General features: G+C 42.4%; 1 protein-coding gene across 5 annotated transcripts in view; it reads left to right on the forward strand.

Moving 5' to 3' along the window:
• TBC1D30 (TBC1 domain family member 30) overlaps positions 1 to 19,216 on the forward strand; it is a 66,873-nt gene that overhangs the window by 33,555 nt on the left and 14,102 nt on the right. For all 5 annotated transcript variants that reach the window (XM_054179044.1, XM_054179043.1, XM_054179042.1 and 2 more), the window contains 6 exons: positions 315 to 380; positions 5,832 to 5,957; positions 8,128 to 8,313; positions 12,364 to 12,532; positions 14,302 to 14,470; positions 18,090 to 18,195. In XM_054179044.1, coding sequence (XP_054035019.1) covers positions 315 to 380; positions 5,832 to 5,957; positions 8,128 to 8,313; positions 12,364 to 12,532; positions 14,302 to 14,470; positions 18,090 to 18,195 — 822 coding nt within the window. The remainder of the gene's footprint in view (positions 1 to 314; positions 381 to 5,831; positions 5,958 to 8,127; positions 8,314 to 12,363; positions 12,533 to 14,301; positions 14,471 to 18,089; positions 18,196 to 19,216) is intronic.

Genomic DNA, 19,216 nt, shown 5'->3' on the forward strand with positions numbered 1-19,216 from the left:
TAATGTCAGCATGTTATTTACAGTTTCATCAGGAGCTGTTCTATTAATGTTTGGAAAATGCAGTAGGCTTGCATTATTTACTCAAATGCCTCATAGGTCTATGTGTCCTAGAATATTGGTTGAGGGGTTTTTTGTTATATCATTAAATAAATCATCTATATTTTCTCCGTGAGTGGATAAAGCAGTTAAACTCTGAGATGTGGGCAGTAAAATGAAATGAGTGTGGGTGTCTGCGATGTTGTAAATGTTACTATGCTGTCACATTAAACTAATGGTGGATTTTGTGTATTTTTTTGGATGCTTTTTACTTTCAGTGGCATGATGCACTCAAAGCAGTGGCCAGATTGCCAACAGGCATACCAAAGGAATGGCGGAGAAAGGTAGGTAGATCTGTGTGTGTTATGGTTTGAGGTGGGGTGCCTTTAAGAACCACAAAGTTGAGGACCTCCAGGAGGACCAGAAAGCTCTAGGGATGGACCAGAAAGTGTAAACTGCTATCCTATCCCATAATTCTGGTATCTGTAAGTTGGTTGTACAGCCAGCTCTTTCTCTTTTCTCCCTTCTCTCTGCTCCTGGGAATGGGTGAGCTTTTATCTCTAGTATGGGGGAGGATTTGGGGACTATCTGCAGCCTTCAGCAGTTTGGCTAATTTTGTCTGTGCAGTTCTGGTCTGGTTGGGCCTGATGTAAGGAGGCATGGGGGGAGAAAAGAGCACTTCCATCTTTCCAATCTGGTCTGGAGCATTTTTCTTTAATTACTTTGAGAAAGGTTAAAGAGAGCTCTGTCTTGCTCCTTAAACATAGACAGTATGCTTTGTGGGACATGCTGTCTGTGGGTTTCTCAGCAGAGGAGAATGATGTTAATGTTATCAGTGGGTTTTAAACAAACATTTGGATGTTTTAAGTTGGAGTTGTAGTGGAGATTTTTCCCAGTTTAAATTCTTTAGTTATAACCTCAAAGGTCAGCTGGAGAGACTAAGAACAGGTAAAGATGGTATTTTCAGTAGTTGGGCTCTTTCTTCTTGAGGCTTTGGTAACTTGCTTTGGTGCAGACATTATTGCTTCATGCTGTCAGTCTCAAGGAGCTGCATTGGTGAAGCTGCTCCCACCCGTGTCCCCCACAGCTGAAAGGATCTTCAGTGTAGGTTGTCATATTTATGAAGATGAAGTTGACAGATGCTAGTGCTGACAAGAATGCTTCCAGAAACGTTTGATGGGTTAAAGGCAGATTGTCTAAATTACAGAAGTTCAGAGCTGGGAGTGATGTAGAATGGTAGAGTGTGCCATGAATGGGAGATTGCAGTGAGTTAGTGCTGTAGGAAAGGGTCCAGGGGGATTTTGCTAAACTTAGTTTATTGCTTTCTTCAACAACATTTGAAGTTCTCTAGCCTAAAAAAGGGCATGTCTATTCATTTGTTCCATAAAACTGAGTCACACAATCTCAGCTTCAAAAATGCAGGTTTATTTTTGCAGCTTTGTAAACTACATGCAGCTCCATATATTTTTGATGCATCAGATTAATTTCCTTTTCCTGTTTCCTTTTTGCTGTCTTTCCAAACTGAATTGTTCTTTACAACTGAAGAGAAGGAAACAAAGGCTTAAAGTGGCATTTTTTTCCTCAGTCCACTGTGGCTGTATTTTAAATCTGCAACTCCATCATTGTATCTGTTTATGAGCCCTTTTTCTTTCCTGAAATGTTCTTTTCCCATGCTCCATGAAGTCTGTCAGACAATTTTCTGTGATAACATGAGGTTATAGAATCACAGAATGGCTGAGATTGGAACAAACACCTAGTCCAAGTAAGGGCACCTACTGCTGGTCGCCAAGATGGATTTTGAGTATCTCCAGTGAAGGAGGCTCCACAACATTTCTGGGCAATGTGTCAGTGTAGTGTCACCCTCACAATAAAAAAAGTGTTTCCTGATGGTTGGGCAGAACCTCCTGTGTTTTAGTTTGTGTGTATTGTCTCTTGTCCTTACATGAAGCACCTCTGAGAAGAGCCTGGTTTCATCCTCTTTGTAGCCTCCACTCAGGTATTTATATAAATTGGTAAGAACTTCCATGAGTCTTCTCCAGGATGAATGGTCCCAGCTCTCCCTGCCTTTCCTTAAAGGAGAAAAGCTGCAGTCCCTTAATCCTTTTAGTGCCCTCTTGTTGGGCTCTCCAGTAACTGTCTCTCTTGTACTGGAAAGCCAAGGACTGGACCCAGCACTCCAGATGTGTTTCAGCACAGCTGAGCAGAGGGGAAGGATCACTTCTCTTGACTGCCTGGCAATGCTCTGACTGATTCAATGCAGGAGGCTGTTTGCCTTCTTTGCCACAAGGACATGTTACTGCCTCTTTATCAATTTGGTGTCCATCAGGATCCCCAGTTCCCACTCTGCAAAGCTGCTTTCCAACTGGGTGGCCTCCAGCACATATGGGTGCCTGGGGTTTTTAATCCCCAGGTGCAGGACTTTGCATTTCTCATTGCTGAACTTCATGAGATTCTTGTCAGGCCATTTCTCCATACTGTCAAAGTGCCCTTGGCTTTATCCAGTCCTTCCAGTTATGGGCCATCAGCAGACTTGCTGAGGCTACACTGCCACTTCATACAACTCCAATTTCCATGTTTCCATTGTGCTCATCTCTTTGTTTAATCATACATGACCACAGGATGCTAACCAAAGAAGAAGCATTAAGAGAAGGGATGTCACAGGATCACAGGATGTTAAGGGTTGGAAAGGACCTCTGGAGGTATTTGAGTCCAACGCCTCTGCCAGAGCAGGATCATAGAATCTAGTGCATGTCACACAGGAACAGTTCCAGACAGGTCTTGAATGTCTCCAGAGAAGGAGACTCCACAACCTCTCTGGGCAGCCTGTTCCAGTGCTCTGTGACCTTTTACAGCAAAGAAGTTCTTCATCATGTGGAGGTGGAACTTCCTGTGCTGTAATTTCCATCCACTGCCCCTTGTCCTGTCACAGGGCACAAATGAGCAGAGGCTGTCCCTTCCTTCCTGACACCCAGCCCTCATCTATTTATATACATTTATTTGATCCTCTCTCAGTCTTCTCCTCTCCAGACTAAAAAGCCCCAGGTTTCTCAGCCTCTTGTCACAAGGCAGTGCTCTGGTCCCTTAATCATCCTTGTAGCCTTCTGTTGGACTCTCTCAAGCAGATCCCTGTCCCTCTTGAACCTGGGAGCCCAGAACTGGATGCAGTATTCCAGGTGGGGCCTCACTGCCATTCCCTGTTTTTTTCAGTAATATTAAGATTGATACTAAAATAATGGAAACATTTTGTGTTAGCAGCATGCTGATTGCCTCCTTTGCTAGCAGCTGAAGGAGCAGACTGACGTCTACATTATTGCTGTGACATGTGGCATTTGTTTTCTGGGGCTGGCAGAGATAAAGAATCCAGTCAAACAGCAGCAGCATTTCAGCAGTGCTGAAGGCTGCTGGGAGGCAGAACAGTGGCATTCCTTCGCATGGGTGGCATTGCAAAAGTGTGGTCAGGGACATTTAAATGCAGAAAACATGTGATTCTGGAAGCTGTCTATAAATTCCCTCATCATACAACTATTTAAGTGTTTGAATCTGTGGGAAGTGTCTGAATTGCTTTTCTCACATGAGTGAGTTAACGGGTGACATAAAGCTCATCCAGTTTGCTGGCATGATTTCTTTCAGTTTCCTGTAGAGAAACATCCTTTATTGTTCCCTGTTGTCTTTCTGGGATCTGTCACAGATCTTTTGTGGTTCAGGAACTTTGTAAATGTTTAAAAGAGGTCCAGCCTTTGTCTTAGATACACAGTGCACTAACCTCTTCTGGTAATTATTAGGCTTTAAAAATAATCAACATGTTTGTTTTCACAGCTCCCCTGTAGCAAAGAGCCTTCTTGTAAGATCCAAGTGATACTTTCAGATCATAGAATCATTCAGGCTGGAAAAGACCTTTAAGATCAAGTCCAGCTATAATCCAGTTACCATGACCACTAAACCATATCCTGAAGCACCACATCCAGATGCTTCTTTAACGCCTCTGGGGATGGTGACTCCACCACCTCCTTGGGCACCCTGTTCCAATCCCTCACCCCTCTCTCAATAAAGAAGTTTTTTTCTGATGTCCAATTTAAACCTCTCCTGGCACAACCTAAACCCATTTCCTATCATTCTACTGCTAGTTACTTGGGAGAGGAGACCAACACCAGCCTCACTGCAGCTTGCTTTCAGGTACTTCTAGAGAGCAGTAAGATCTCCCCTTAGCCTTCTCCAGCCTGAACAACCCCAGCTTCCTCAGCCCCTCCTTGTATGCCATGCCCTCCAAACCCCTTACCAGCCTTGTTGTTCTTCTCTGAACACATTCCAGGACTTCAGTGTCTTTCCTATGCTCTGGCACCCAGAACTGAACACAGCACTCAAGCTGTGGCCTCACCAAGGCTGAGTACAGGGGCACCATCACTTCCCTACTCCTGCTGGACGCACTGGTTTGGTTACGGACCAGGATGCCATTGGCCTTCTTGGTCACTTGGGCACACTACTGGCTCATGTTCAGCTGGTCATTCTCCAGCAGCACCCGCAGATCCTTTTCCACCAGGCTGCTTTACAGCCACTCTCCCCCAAGCCTGTAGCATTGCTTTGGGTTGTTGTGAGCAACGTGCAGGACCCAGCACTTGCTCTTGTTAAACCTCATTCTGTTGACCTCAGCCCATTGATTTAAGCTGTCCAAATATCTCTGCAGAGACTTCCTACCCTTGAGCAGATCAACACTCCTGCTCAATTTGGTGTTGTCTGCCAACTTGCTGATGGTCCCCTTGATCACAGAATGATTTGGATGATGCCTTCATCCAAATCATTAATAAAGATATCAAACAGAACTGGACAAAATATCGAACACTAGGGGCTCACAAAATGGTTGATACTAGAAGCTATTTCTTCTGCAAGGTTATCAAAAGAGATCTCTGGTAAAGAGAAGCACCACTAGACTTATTTTGTGGGGCCTCCAGGAGATGAATCCATGAGTTTTAGGAAAGCCTGCAGCAGTGTTACCTTTTATAAAACTCTTTGTTGGTTATGAGGTTAGGCAGCCAAAACTGACAAGGAGGCACCATGCGGGAGAGAGTACTTCCATCTTGAAGGGCCCTGTGGATTCACTGCAATGGACAATGGACTTACATCTCTGTAAGCAGTTCACCAATCTGGACACTTAATGCTGTTTCCTTCCTTTCTGTTTTTGAGAGCAAGGTATTACTTCAATTGTACAAAAGTTGTTTTAGCTATAGTCCTCTATTGCATCTTTCAAGTCTTAACAGCAGATGACATGCAGGTAAAGCTGAGGAGGTTCATCTAATACTATGTACATTCATAGTATCAGTCAGGGTTGGAAGGGACCACAAGGATCATCCAGTTCCAACCCCCCTGCCATGGGCAGGGACACCCCACACTAGATCAGGCTGGCCAGAGCCTCGTCCAGCCTGGTCTTAAACACCTCCAGGGACGGGGCCTCAACCACCTCCCTGGACAACTCATTCCAGGGCTACGCCACTCTCATGGTGAGGAACTTCCTCTTCACGTCCAGCCTGAATCTCCCCACCTCCAGCTTCATTCCATTCCCCCTAGTCCTATCACTACCTGAGATCCTGAGAAGTCCCTCCCCAGCCTTCTTGTAGGCCCCCTTCAGATACTGGAAGGCCACAATTAGGTCACCTCAGAGCCTTCTCTTCTCCAGACTGAACAGCCCCAACTCCTTCAGTCTGTCCTCATAGGAGAGGTGCTCCAGCCCTCTGATCATTGGGAGTGTTAATATTTTATCTGAGTAATAATTAATTTTGTTGACTTGCTTTGTGTATTTCTAGGTTTGGCTGACCCTAGCTGATCAGTACTTACACAGTATAGCCATTGACTGGGATAAAACCATGCGTTTCACATTCAATGAAAGAAGTAATCCTGATGATGACTCCATGGGAATCCAGATTGTAAAGGTAGCCAGCTAATTTGTTACTTTATTTTTTTTAATGAAAAGTTGATTTATTTTTATTGATTTATTTTTTCAAATGGAAATCAGATTTGTTTTGTTCTCTGCAAATGCTTTAGCCAAAAAGAAAAACATCTTAAGTTTTGCTGACCCACTGAAATAAATTTTCTCAGCTTCTTTGATCTTTCTGCACTGGTCTGGTTAATGTTAGCTGGAAAAAAATTGTTATTGTGATTCTTGTTTTTTTGTCTCCTTCTCAGTTTGTACTTCTTTATTTTAAAGTAAATACTGGAGTTTAATGAAGGCAGAGGAACATTATTATTGCTTTTTACTCTTCTCTATAACTAAATGCAAATGCTTGTTTTATAATATAGCAATTGAGCATTTTACAGAAGCAAAACACCTTTGTCTGTGTATATTTCTCAATTAACTAACATTGAGTATTTAAAGCAGTAGGGGGTTTTAGGGAAGAGCTTGATAGATTTCTATTGTTGTGGTGACTTTAGTCTGTTTACTTATTCAGAAGGAATTTATTTAGGAGCGATTGTGTTCTACAGTCACCTTGGAGTGTGAGGAGCAAAATACTTTTTGTTCCTGACTATTACAATTGGTAATTTAAGCTTATAGATACTGCTTATGAAATGTAAAACATAGAATCATAGAATTGTTTTGGTTGGAAGAGACTTTTTAAGACCATCACGTCCAGCTGGACATTGTAGTACATGTTTTGCCTTTCACTTGCACATTCTTTAAATCTCAAGGGACACTCTTTCTGGGGGTTTTATGGTTTGAAAACTTAGTTGTCTAGTAGTTATTTTAGACTTTGACAAAAGCAGTTGCTCTTTTTTGTTGAGTTAAGCAGCTGTTTTATCTCACCTCTTTGAAACCTAGATGACTGTTAATGTATTTTCTGACAACTTCATATGAGTGTGTATTAGGTCACTTGTTTAATTAAGGGCTTGCTGAACCTATTTCAGTAAGCGAAAGGTTTACAGATTGCAAAAGAAACATTGTCATTGGCTGTGGGAATATGTATTGATAGGGTGGGGAGTGCAAGGAAAACTGGGACAGGCAGAAGAGCTGAAGGGGGGAAGGAAAAGAAAGATGTACCAGTCCAACCCATTCCATTATGCAGGAGATTGGGTAGAACCAGAGTTCAGATGTCTGCTTTTAGGGGTACTAAAGATGATCTCAGTTTTGGGGTTAAGCAACCTATCACTTGCTAGCATGAATTTTGACTGGGTATTCCTAATCTGAATGTAACTGTCTAGACTGCAATTCAGCATTGCTTTATTAAAGTTCAGCAGTGCAATAGCTCAGAGGGAACAGGGAGATAAAGAGAGATGTAAAGGAAATTAAAAGATTAAAAGGAGAACAAAACAGTTGGGGAATTAAATAAGTCCTAACTGCATCATGCTGGAAAATAAACAGGAGGAAAACTAGGGGCAGAGACTGAGGCAGAGGGGAAGGCAGAACTACCCTGTACTTCCCAGCAGTCTGTAGCACCAGGGCAAAACTATCCCTGTACTTCCCAGTTACCTGTAGTACCAGAACAGAAATACTCCTTTATTTCCCAGCTGCTTTTCCCAGCACAGAGTTCCACAGCAAGCTCTGAGGAGACCTTATTGTGGCCTTCCAGTATCTTAAGGGGACCTACAAGAAAGCTGGTGAGGGACTTTTTAGGATGTCAGGTAGTGACAGGACTAGGGGGAATGGAGCAAAACTAGGAGTGGGTAGATTCAGATTGGGTGTTAGGAAGAAGTTCTCCACCATGGAAGTGGTGAGACACTGGAACAGGTTGCCCGGGAAAGTTGTAGGAGTCTCATCCCTGGAAGTTTTTAAGGCCAGGCTGGATGTGGCTCTGGGTGACCTGATCTAGTGTGAGGTATCCCTCCCCATGGCAGGGGCGGGGGTGAAAACTAAATGATTCTTGAAGTCCCTTCCAACCCTGACAATTCTGATTCTAAGTAGGAGGTGGTGGAGTCGCCATCCTTGGAGGTATCCAAGAAATTTGTGGGCATGGCACTTTGGGACATGGTTTAGTGGCCATGGTTGTCTTAGGTTGAAAGTTGGACTTGATAATCTTAGAGGTTTTTTCCAACTGAAACAATTCTAGGAGTCTAAAAATGCACATCTTTCCTGTATGTTCTTATCTTTTTTCCCCCACCTCTTTAAAGGACCTCCACCGAACTGGTTGCAGTTCTTACTGTGGTCAAGAGGCAGAGCAAGATCGAGTGGTACTAAAGCGTGTTTTGCTGGCTTATGCCAGGTGGAATAAATCTGTTGGCTATTGTCAAGGATTTAACATACTAGCTGCCCTTATTCTGGAAGTAATGGAGGGCAATGAAGGGGATGCCTTGAAAGTGAGTAATGATTTTATTTCCCCCCCCCCAGTGTTGAAGATTGCTTTTAATTAGTGAGCTGTAGAATAGATGAGCATGTCAAATTTATAGACAGCCTAAAAGAGCAGGACTCAAAAGTGTTAAACCAATTTATATCTATAGATTGTTTGTTAGCCTGTCTGGGAAAATGAATAGTTTTAATGTTATCACTATTAACATGTTTTTATTCAAACAGCAGCCAGTGAGGGCTTGGCCATAATAAAAATAAATGGGAAAACGGCTACTGACTTTAGGGTATCTTATCTACACTCCCAAATCTGCTCCCAAACACCAAACTTCAGGTGCAGTTATCAGCTTCTTGCATGGCAGCAGCATGCAAGGCAGTTAATAAATATGCTGCACTTTTTAAGCAAATTCTGGGAAAACACAAAATAAATATTTTCAAGTAAATAATTTTGAAGCTACTTTCTGAAGCTACTTTTGGTTGGTTGGTTGGTTTTGTGTGTAGATGTTTCCTATTTTAGTGAAAAGAAAGCTTCATGAAATTGATAATATGCCAGAAACTGGAAATACAGTTTACTACAGGACATGGTTTAAGCTTTGCCAAGATCATGTGCAAATCTCCTTGAGTGAGTTTGCTCATGTGTGAGTTGAAGCCAAGCTAGTGAAAGATGGCTATGACCCTTGAGGCACCAACCTATGTGTTTTGTCTTAGAGAGTGATTTAAACATAGTAGTATTTAAAATCACTCAGCTCCTAAAAGATAAAGCTTGTGGTAGTAGAGTCCAGCTATCTGGTATTCAAAGAAGGAAGAAAATACCACAAAATAACCACCTTATATCAGAGAGTAAAATTCCCTTTCAGTAATTCTTGCTAAAAATTTCCTCAGTATTTTTAACTTGTCACATTCTATTGTGATTTTTGTACTGCCCAGAAGCTCCTAAAACAGATTTTTATAATGTAGGAGCTGTGATTGCTCAAAGTTTATCAAGTCCAAATCGACAATAAGAGCTATGTGCATGCTTATGTTATTGGATTGTCCTTCACTGTGAACAATGGCAGGTTCTTTGTGCTCAGGAGACAATGGAGCAGCACCAAACTGCTCTAGGGAGGCTAAGCAGTGAGAGCTGCTAGCACCAAAATGGCAAAATTAAGAAGGGAAAATAAAGTCATTTCTTTTCCAAGCTTAGTGCATGAGTTTTGCAGGGTTGGAATTTCCCTGGAAGAGAGAGAGAAAAGAAAAGGAAATAGAGATGAGGAAGGAATTGAGAGCATTTGGATGTTTTGTTGTTGTAGTCACTGTGTGCTGTCTAAATCAAGTGATGTGTGACTTCAGAACAGCTGCAGAAGCTGTTATCTGCAAAGCTGCCCTTGGAGTTGGAACAATAGGGAAACTGATGTTTGGATTATTGCAGAGTCTAGAATTTAAGGCAGCAAAGGGATTCTTGGGGCTCACCAGGCAGGTCACCTTTATGGGAAGGGTGTTATGAATTAAAATCTGTGTGTCTGACACTGTGGGGCTTTAACGGCACACAGCCTAACATACTAGTTTCAGTGAATAAGCAGCCAGGGATGCTTGAATCTTCACTAGTTAAGGTAAGCATGGTTAAATTAAATCTCTGATGACACCTCAAAGTTATCCTCCTGAAATTACAGAGAGCAAGAAAGTGGCAGCTGGCATGTGCAGAAGCTATCAAAGTATGCATTAAAGCCTCGTGGACACCAAAACCTAAAAAAACCCAACCCCAAACATATTTTCCTAGATGTTATTGTGGGGAGATATTGCAAAGTCAAACAACTTCTGTTGGTTAAAATCTATCTGAACAGATTAAAGTGTATCTTTAAAAGACAACGAGGTGTTCCCGATATTTCACGAAGTTTTGGGAATGCATCTGAGAAAAAATGAGACTCCAGCTTCCCTGTGTGCCATGGGTTTGCCACCTATTTCCTTTCAAACCTTGAAACTTCACAAAGCCAAAAGGTTAAAATATGTAAAAGCTATTGATTTGCCTGCTTTTAGTAGTGATCTACATGCTTTAAAATATGAAACAGAGGACTTGCTTCTGGAATAACGCTTGCAAGGACAAGTAGTATGCAGTCACGTCCTAGTTCCGAGCCATGAGCTGCCCAGAGCAAAAGGACAGGAAAAAGTGTTTCACCACTTTCCCAAGGGGTGAATTAAAAGTGCTCCACACTGGATTGGGAGTTTAAATGGAAATTCTGTTTACAAATGTATACAAAAGGTATTCAGGTAAAAGTAATACATTCACAAGTTAGGCTCAGTTCTTCACCTACCAGGGCTACCAGGCAAAACCTTCCAAAGCCTTCCAAAAACCTCCACTCCATTCAGTCTCAGCAGGCCCAGGAGCAGCCAAACTGCCCTCCCCCACTAGACCCAGACCTACTGCAGGCTTCAACGGGTTCAGTTGCATGGCTGGAAATTTCCTGGCAGCCAAGGCCAGGAGAAAGCCTCTCCCTCACAAACCATAAGATAAGGTGAGCACGCTGTGCACTCCCTTAAATAGAGATATACAGGAAAATGGAATAGAATAACAGATTACAATATCCTGGGACTAACTGCCCACCCCCCCTGGGATTCCCTAGCCTCTGGAGGACTTTTCTTTGTGGTTATACCAATTAGCTCTTGATTTCCCTTAGCCTATTAAAAAGTCACAAGAGAAGTCTGGGAGAGAAATGCAAGCGGTAAGGCTGTGCAAGGTGATGCTCTTTGAAGTCCAGTGTCTGACAAGCTATTTTTGTGGACATTTTCTGAAAAGGAGGGGATTGAAAAAAGGATGGCCTTCTGTGTGTGAAGTTGCCATGCTCCTCTCAAGCATTAGAGGCTGCATGAAACAGATTTTGAGGATGCTCACTTGAAATTTTAACAAAGGACTAATGGAGAGTTGAAGTAGGCGGGATGACTGCCTGCAGACTCTCTGGGTATGGTTTGCAGAGTGGCCTTAGAGCCTGAAAAATACCCTGAAGGTCAGCATCTTGTGTTGAGCTGATGATATACATATGAACATATGTAGATTTCTTTGTTGCACTTGTTGATTTTCAAGTTTGACAATACCCAGATAATACTTTACCACCCATGCAGTTGAGCTATCTCACTTGGAACAGATGTCTGTTTAAAATGCCTCCTGCTGCTTAATTTAGCACTTCTTAAAGTGACAAGATTAACTGCAGCACATGGTAACACATCACACTAAAACGTGTGGAGAATGTTTTTTTTAAAGGACAATAACCTACATTTTGGAGAGGGGTTGAAAAAGATGGTTTGGAAAACTCAGCCTTCTAGTTGCAGCATTAGAGGATCAGAGAAGGGGCAGTGACTTTGCAAGAGCGTGGAGGGTCTCACATGTCCAGAAGAAGGGCAACGAGGCTGGTGAGAGGCCTTGAGCACAAGCCTTATGAGGAGAGGCTGAGGGAGCTGGGATTGTTTAGCCTGGAGAAGAGGAGGCTCAGGGGAGACCTCATTGCTGTCTACAACTACCTGAAGGGGGATCGTAGCCAGGAGGGGGTTGGTCTCTTCTCTCAGGCAACCAGCACCAGAACAAGGGGACAGAGTCTCAAGATGTGCTAGGGGAAGTTTAGGCTCGAGGTGAGGAGAAAGTTCTTCACTGAGAGAGTCGTTTGCCATTGGAATGTGCTGCTCAGGGGGGTGGTGGCGTCACCATCCCTGGAGGTGTTCAAGAGGGGATTGGACGTGGCACTTGGTGCCATGGTCTAGTCATGAGGTCTGTGGCGACAGGTTGGACTTGATGATCCTTGAGGTCTCTCCCAACCTTGGTGATACTGTGATAAACACATAGAGCATGAAACATGCCAGAGGTTGCCTTTGGTGTGACTTATGCTTCCAGTTTGGGTGTACCTAGAGTACCTGTGGGTGCTTGAAATGGTAAAGTTGTCTCCTCTTCTAAATGGAATACTAGAAGCATGTGTTGCCATTGGTTGCCAGCCCTTCTCTAGTGAGTAGAGAATTTAACGATTCGATTTTTCCCCCCTGTTATTCCTAGAAAATAGCTGGTTCTGCAAATCCTACATGATAGTATTTCATTTTCCCTGCAGATCATGATTTACCTAATTGATAAGGTGCTTCCTGATAGCTATTTTGTCAATAATCTGCGGGCTCTCTCTGTGGATATGGCTGTTTTCCGAGATCTTTTACGAATGAAGCTTCCGGAACTGTCCCAGCACTTGGACACCCTGCAGAGAGCTGCTAACAGAGAAAGTGGAGGTGGGTTCTACAGAAAATGCTATTAAACTCCTTCTTAAAAATGATTTATTTTTTCATAGAATTGTTTTGTTTGGAAAAAAACCCTCTAAGATCATCAGGTCCAGCCATTGACCTAACACCACCATGGCCATTAAAGCACCTCCTGAAGTGCCATGCTCACTATTGTTTCATCTGACCACTGGTATAAAAATGCAGCCTTTTAAGTGATTCTTTGAGTTTCTTGTTAGAATACATATTTTAAATTGTTAAGGAGGGAAGATGATGGGTTGTGTAATTGATAGCATAAACAGGTGGCACTCTCAGGAAAAAACAAAGGGCAAATAGTTTGGTCCTACTACTAATTGCGAACAGAATTGTGTTGACGAGGATGTCAAATGTATTGGAGTGACAACACTGTAACACAAAGTGTAGTACAATAATCTTGAAAATGCTGTTTCTTTCCTTAGCTCAAGATATTTGTCCTATCATTGTTCCTTGTAGTTTCTAGCTTACATAGCTGTTCTGGGACGAGTTAAAATGTGAGAGCCAATGGTGGCTGGTTAGATTTTCTTTACCTGGATGCTTAGCGATACACAGGTGCAAAACTTGGAAGTATTTCTTGAGTTGCCACCTGAAAACTGGCTTTGCAACTGTGATTTGTTTCTGATATATAGTATTCCCTCCAGACTTTTTTTCTTTTTAATAAAATGAGGTAGAGCTCTTTGTTTTGAGGATGGTGGATTTTCCTTGTTGGTTGCTTGGGTTCTTTTTCAGTCTGGAAGCTAAGTGCACCCAGAGTTCCACCTTAGAAAAGATTCAGCTGTCGTGTGCCATGTAAATAAACTGTGACCCTCTCCAAACTGTGTAAAACCAAAGGCAAGGCTAGCAAAGGAGCATTTGCTATTTGAAAGTGTTTTCACAGGCAGCAGCCTCTTTGGTCGTGGCCTTCGGTGCATCAGTTGATACTCATATGCACAAAGTATTCCCTGAGTGTAACTAGGAAGTAAAACTTCAGACTTTCAGGATGACATACTAAATCTTGATTGAAACTTAACAAACCAGAAGTAGAACTTGACTGTGTTACAGTCACTTTTGTTAAGTTGCATCAAGATAGGATAGGATAGGATAGGATAGGATAGGATAGGATAGGATAGGATAGAATAGAATAGAATAGAATAGAATAGAATAGAATAGAATAGAATAGAATAGAATAGAATAGAATAAACCAGGTTGGAAGAGACCTTTGAGATCATCAAGTCCAACTTATCAACCAACACTATCTAATCAAGTAAACCATGGCACCAAGCACCCCATCAAGTCTGTAAGATACTAAAGCAGTAGATAAGACTTTACAGAAAGAGTCACCTTTACCTTCATATAGATAATGAGCTCTTATGCCATTAGTTTCTGAAGAAATGCAGTGGTTTTGGTGGGTTTTCTTGCTTGTTTTTGTTTTGTTTTGTATGGCTTTGGAGAAGGAAAAGCAGCTCTTCTGACAGAATGGGCAGGGGGGGAAAACACTTCTGGTGTTTTCCAAGGTTTACAGTCCAAAGGTTTTTGCAGTGCTGCAGAAGAAAAGGTGACTAAACACATAATTTTTCCATTGTTCTCTTTCTCAGCTTATCTTTGGACAGCAGTGGGCTAATTAGATTTTGACTCAATAATGGAGGCACTAGAATGTCTCATGAATGTTGGTATTTCATAAAGCTATAGTAAATTGTAGTTACTTTTAGCATTATTTGTTTGTGGTCATTGCTTTTGTTTTGTTTTTATCTTTTTTTCCATTTCAGGAGGCTACGAACCCCCACTTACAAATGTCTTCACAATGCAGTGGTTTCTGACCCTCTTTGCCACTTGCCTGCCTAACCATACCGTTCTGAAGATCTGGGATTCAGTATTCTTTGAAGGCTCTGAAATCATACTGAGAGTAGCTCTGGCTATCTGGGCAAAGTTAGGAGAGTAAGTGGTGATTTTTAACTGATCTTTTAAAATTTCTTTTCAGTATGGGCAATGTGTGTAGCTTTGTTCTGAAGAGCATGATCTCAATTCTAAACAAATGAGCTTTCAGCAGAATGACTGTGCTGTGAAACAGCTGCACAAATGGCCTCTGTGGCTTCCCCAGAAATATTTGCTTCTGATACCAGGTCAGAATGGGCATGATAATTAATTGACCCTTGCTGCAGGAAATGCAGTTGTTTGTGTTGTCTGTGTGTGATGTCTTCATACTATGCTGAAAGTTTGCTTTGACTTTCAAGGACGTAGACCTCTGGGGAAGCTGGTAGATAGTCTGTGGAAAGACATGCAGAGAGACTTGGGAGTGACTAGCTAATTTAGCTGTGTGCCTGAAGCTAGGGCTGTTGATTTCTTTATTTTCAGTTTAAGAGAGTTATGGATTTGAGCTCATTGACTATACCCAAGAGGGGAGTTCAGTGTTAGCAAGAGAATGTTTTAGTGTCACATGGTTATTTTCTGCTAAGGCCTGCAAGCATTTGTTTTGAAATTCTGTGCTTTTCAGCACGTTCTGACCAAGTTTCTGGTTTTGTCCTTTGTGGCCTTGGAAACTTGCCACATAGGACAGAACACAGAGAGGGTTAGTTCTTCTGAACTTCTCTGTTGTCCTAGCAAATATTTGCATTCCAAAGAGTGTACAGAGCTGCTGCAGAAAGGAGTTTTGTGGAGGGAAGTGTGAGCTCTGACAGGTTGATGTTAGTTCAGCTGGAAATGTTTTTCAGCTGGAACCAGCAGCTGCATCACTTTTTGTTCTTGTGGTGCCTATCCATGCTCACCTTCCTTTTTCTCCTGAGTCTGACCCATGAGGTTTAATTTCTTTTTTCTTTCTGAATAAATTAGCAGTGCAGGCCTTTAGCATTGTGAGACTATGTTTGGTATATTTAAATTCTAATTTGAAGAATAACTATTCAAATAATAATTTCCTAAGAGCTTGATTTGTTCAACAAATCTTGGCAGGAGTCATTTGCATTAGTATTAAGCTATTCGTAGTCCCATTGTGCTTTATTACTTTGTACCATGCTTTCAGAGTACTAAGGTCTTATTGCAGTGTGCACTTAAAAGCTATAGTTATAAATGTTCCAACCCATGACATGATGAAAAAGCAAGTCACTGCTTTGAAGGTATTACTGTAAAACTTGAGTCATAAGATCGTAGAATCATCAGGGTTGGAAGAGACCTCAAGGATCATCTAGTTTCAACCCCCCTGCCATGGGCAGGGACTCCTCAGAATACATCAGGGTGCTCAGAGACACATCCAGCCTGTCCTTAAAAACCTCCAGGGATGAGGCTTCCACCACCTCCCTGGGCAACCTGTTCCAGTGTCTCACCACCCTTGTGGTGAAGAACTTCCTAACATCCAATCTGAATCTACCCACTTCTAGTTTTGCTCCTATCACTACCTGACACCCTAAAAAGTCCCTCACCAGCTTTTCTGTACACCCCCTTGAGATACTGGAAGGCCACAATAAGGTCTCCTCAGAGCCTTCTCCTCTCCTCTCAAGACTGAATAGCCCCAAGTCTCTCAGTCTGTCTCCACAGGAGAGGAGCTCCAGGCATCTGATCATCCTCATGGCCCTTCTTTGGATACATTCCAACATGTCCATATTTCTCTTGTAATATGCATCCCTAATCAGATGGAGTAGCAAAGATGAAATGTGTTTTAGAAAAATTTGAAGAAGCACAATGAAGAAGTCTACCAGAATTTGCTAAATGGCTAAGTTGATCACTGCACACCTTGTAACTGCTGTTAGGAATGGGAGAAGGTCTGACAGATTTATGGGCAATTAACAGAACGTGACACTGCTGGCATAACCAGAGATCCAGATGATAAGTCACTAATACTGAAAAAGAATTGAACAAACAGTAAGCTTGTGATTAATGATGTCAAATGAGATGAGGAAGTAAAAGGCCAGGCAGTATGGTTGTGCCTGGAGAAGACTCTGATTTTGTCCTTTTTTTCTTTTACACTAGAAATAGAACAGGGGGGGATTTAAAGAAATGGAGGCCAAAAGAGTGATCATAGTCTCATGATCTTTGTGCTTCTCAAAACTCTCTTTCTAGACACAAAAATGGGGTGAGAAGTACTTCTCCTAAAATGTGAGTGGTTCAGTCATATTTCTGTTTGGAGGGAGCCTGAAGGGACAGGGAAGTTAAAAATAGGTGCAATAGAGAAAGGAGTACGTGCAGGTCATGAGAGACTGGAGGTATCAGGGAAGGTAAGCAGTAAGTTTGTGTTAATTAGCTACATAACCATTGTTTCTGTTCCTTTTTGTTTGGTTTGGTTTTAGCTAAACTATGTTAAAATTTCAGTAGGAGTTTCATAGGTCAAGGGCTGTTGCCTATAGATGCTAAAGATCAAGGGAAGTTTCCTCTTCTAAACCTTAAGAAAAAAGGCAGTGTACTTTTGGACCATTTAATCAGCCACAACAGGTAGCCAGCAAAGCACTTGCTTGGCACGGCAGTAAAACAAATGTTTCACTTGGTGGGAGAGGTTCTTTGTGACTGACCCTAATGTATGTAGAACAGCAACTCACAAAAGCATATTACTTGGGTTTCTCTTCCTCTAGCTGACACTCTGGGTGATTCTGTGCTTTGAGAAATTTAAAGCAAAGCATGGGGGGAGAAAAAATCCAAACAGAAAACCAACCCAACTGACTGCTCTCCTAAAAATACCCCCCCCCCAAACCAAACCAAACTCAAAACCTAACAGCAGAGCACACAGAATCACCAAGGTTGGAAGAGACATCAAAGATCATCAAGTCCAACCTGTCCACAGACCTCATGACTAAACCATGGCACCAAGTCCCACATCCAGTCCCCTCCTGAACACCTCCAGGGATGGTGACTCCACCACCTCCCTGGGCAGCACATTCCAATGGTGAACGACTCTCTCAGTGAAGAACTTTCTCCTCACCTCGAGCCTAAACTTCCCCATGTGCAGCTTGAGACTGTGTCCTCTTGTTCTGGTGAACACACACCACCAAAGCAATCAACCACCAAAACCAACCAACCCAAAATCTGCATTTCTAATTTAGAAATACCATTCAGAAGTATGCAGGATATGAGTGAATTTATCCTTCATTCTGCATTGTGAGCTCAGCTGTTTTGAATACAATGACATATATAAATTTACTATTACATAATTTACTCCACCAGTGAATATGTTCCTGTCTGGCAAAAGGACAGTTCAGATATTCAGTGCATAATGAAGAATAATTGATGAGGCAATGAAGAAATCTTTCTGAGCTGATGGGAGCACTCCCTTGTGCTAGTAGGAGGCAGAATATATTGATTCTCATGTTCTAGAAGTGAAGGGGGACAAAGGAGTAACCTGTCTGGACATGCACGAATCCTATTGCTGAGTACATCCTTCTGCTGCACCAGCATTTCCAAAGTGATGTGCACAGTTTTGTTATTCTGGAAGTGTAAGGAGTATTGCAATAAGCTGGAGAGTTAAGGTGACTAATGGAAGCCCATATTTTATGTTGACAGAAAGTTCAGTTTTGATTTGGAGGTCTCTAATCACACATAAAAGTAAAATAAAAACACAACATGTGTTTTGATTTAGGCAAATAGAGTGTTGTGAAACTGCAGATGAGTTTTACAGTACCATGGGCAAGCTGACCCAGGAGATGCTGGAAGACAGTCTGATTGACAGCAATGAACTCATGCAGGTGAGTAACTGTGATACAATTGCTGTTTGTGTTTTCTGTGCATCCTTCAGTTGCTGATTTCTAACAAACTGCATTTTGTTCAGATCACAGTATCACAGTATAACTAAAGTTGGAAGAGACCCCAAGGATTGAATCCATCCTGTCTCCACAGACCTCATAACTAGTCCATGGCACCAAGTGCCACATCCAGTCTCCTCTTGAACACCTCCAGGGATGGTGACTCCACCACCTCCCTGGGCAGCCCATGATTCTGCAGATGCCTGAACTCTCCCAAGGAGAAAAAGTTTAAGATAACTGAGTTGAGCTAGCTAGCATGTCAGTGAAACAAATGACCTGTGGTTGAAGCTAAAATCTTGCATGTTAAATATAGAAAAACACTGGGCTCCCTTTGATGAAAAATTGATTGCATGCTGACAGCTGAAAGTTTGTTGTAATACATTGTTCAGTTGGATTTATGCAAAAAAATGTAGAATCAGAGAGTTGTGGTCAATGGGATGGAGTCTAGTTGGAGGCCTGTACCTAGTGGAGTCTCTCAGGGGGGTGGTACTGGGACCAGTACTATTCAGTATATATATTCAATCAACAACCTGGATGAGGGCACAGAGTGCACTGTCAGCAAGTTTGCCAATGACACCAAACTCTGGAATGGCTGACATGCCCGAGGGTTGTGCTGCTGTTCAGCAAGACGTAGGCTGGAGAGTTGGGCAGGGAGAACCTGAATGAAATTCAACAAGGGCAAGGGTAGAGTCTTGTACCTGGGAAAGAACAGCCCCATGGATCAGTATAGGTTGGGGACTGACCTGTTGGAGAGCAGTGAAGGGGAAAAGGACCTGGAAGTCCTAGTGGATGGAAGGTTGACCATGAGCCAGCAATGTGCTCTTGTGGCCAAGAAGGTCAATGCCATTCTGGGGTTGTATTAGAAGGGCTGTGGTTAGGAGGACAAGAGAGGTTTTCCTCCCCCTCTATTTTGCCTTGGTGAGGCTGCTATGGAGTATTGTGTCCAGTTCCGGACCCCTCAGTT

This window comes from Dryobates pubescens, chromosome Z (genome assembly GCF_014839835.1).
Source record: "Dryobates pubescens isolate bDryPub1 chromosome Z, bDryPub1.pri, whole genome shotgun sequence".
Taxonomy (NCBI): Eukaryota; Metazoa; Chordata; class Aves; order Piciformes; family Picidae; genus Dryobates; species Dryobates pubescens.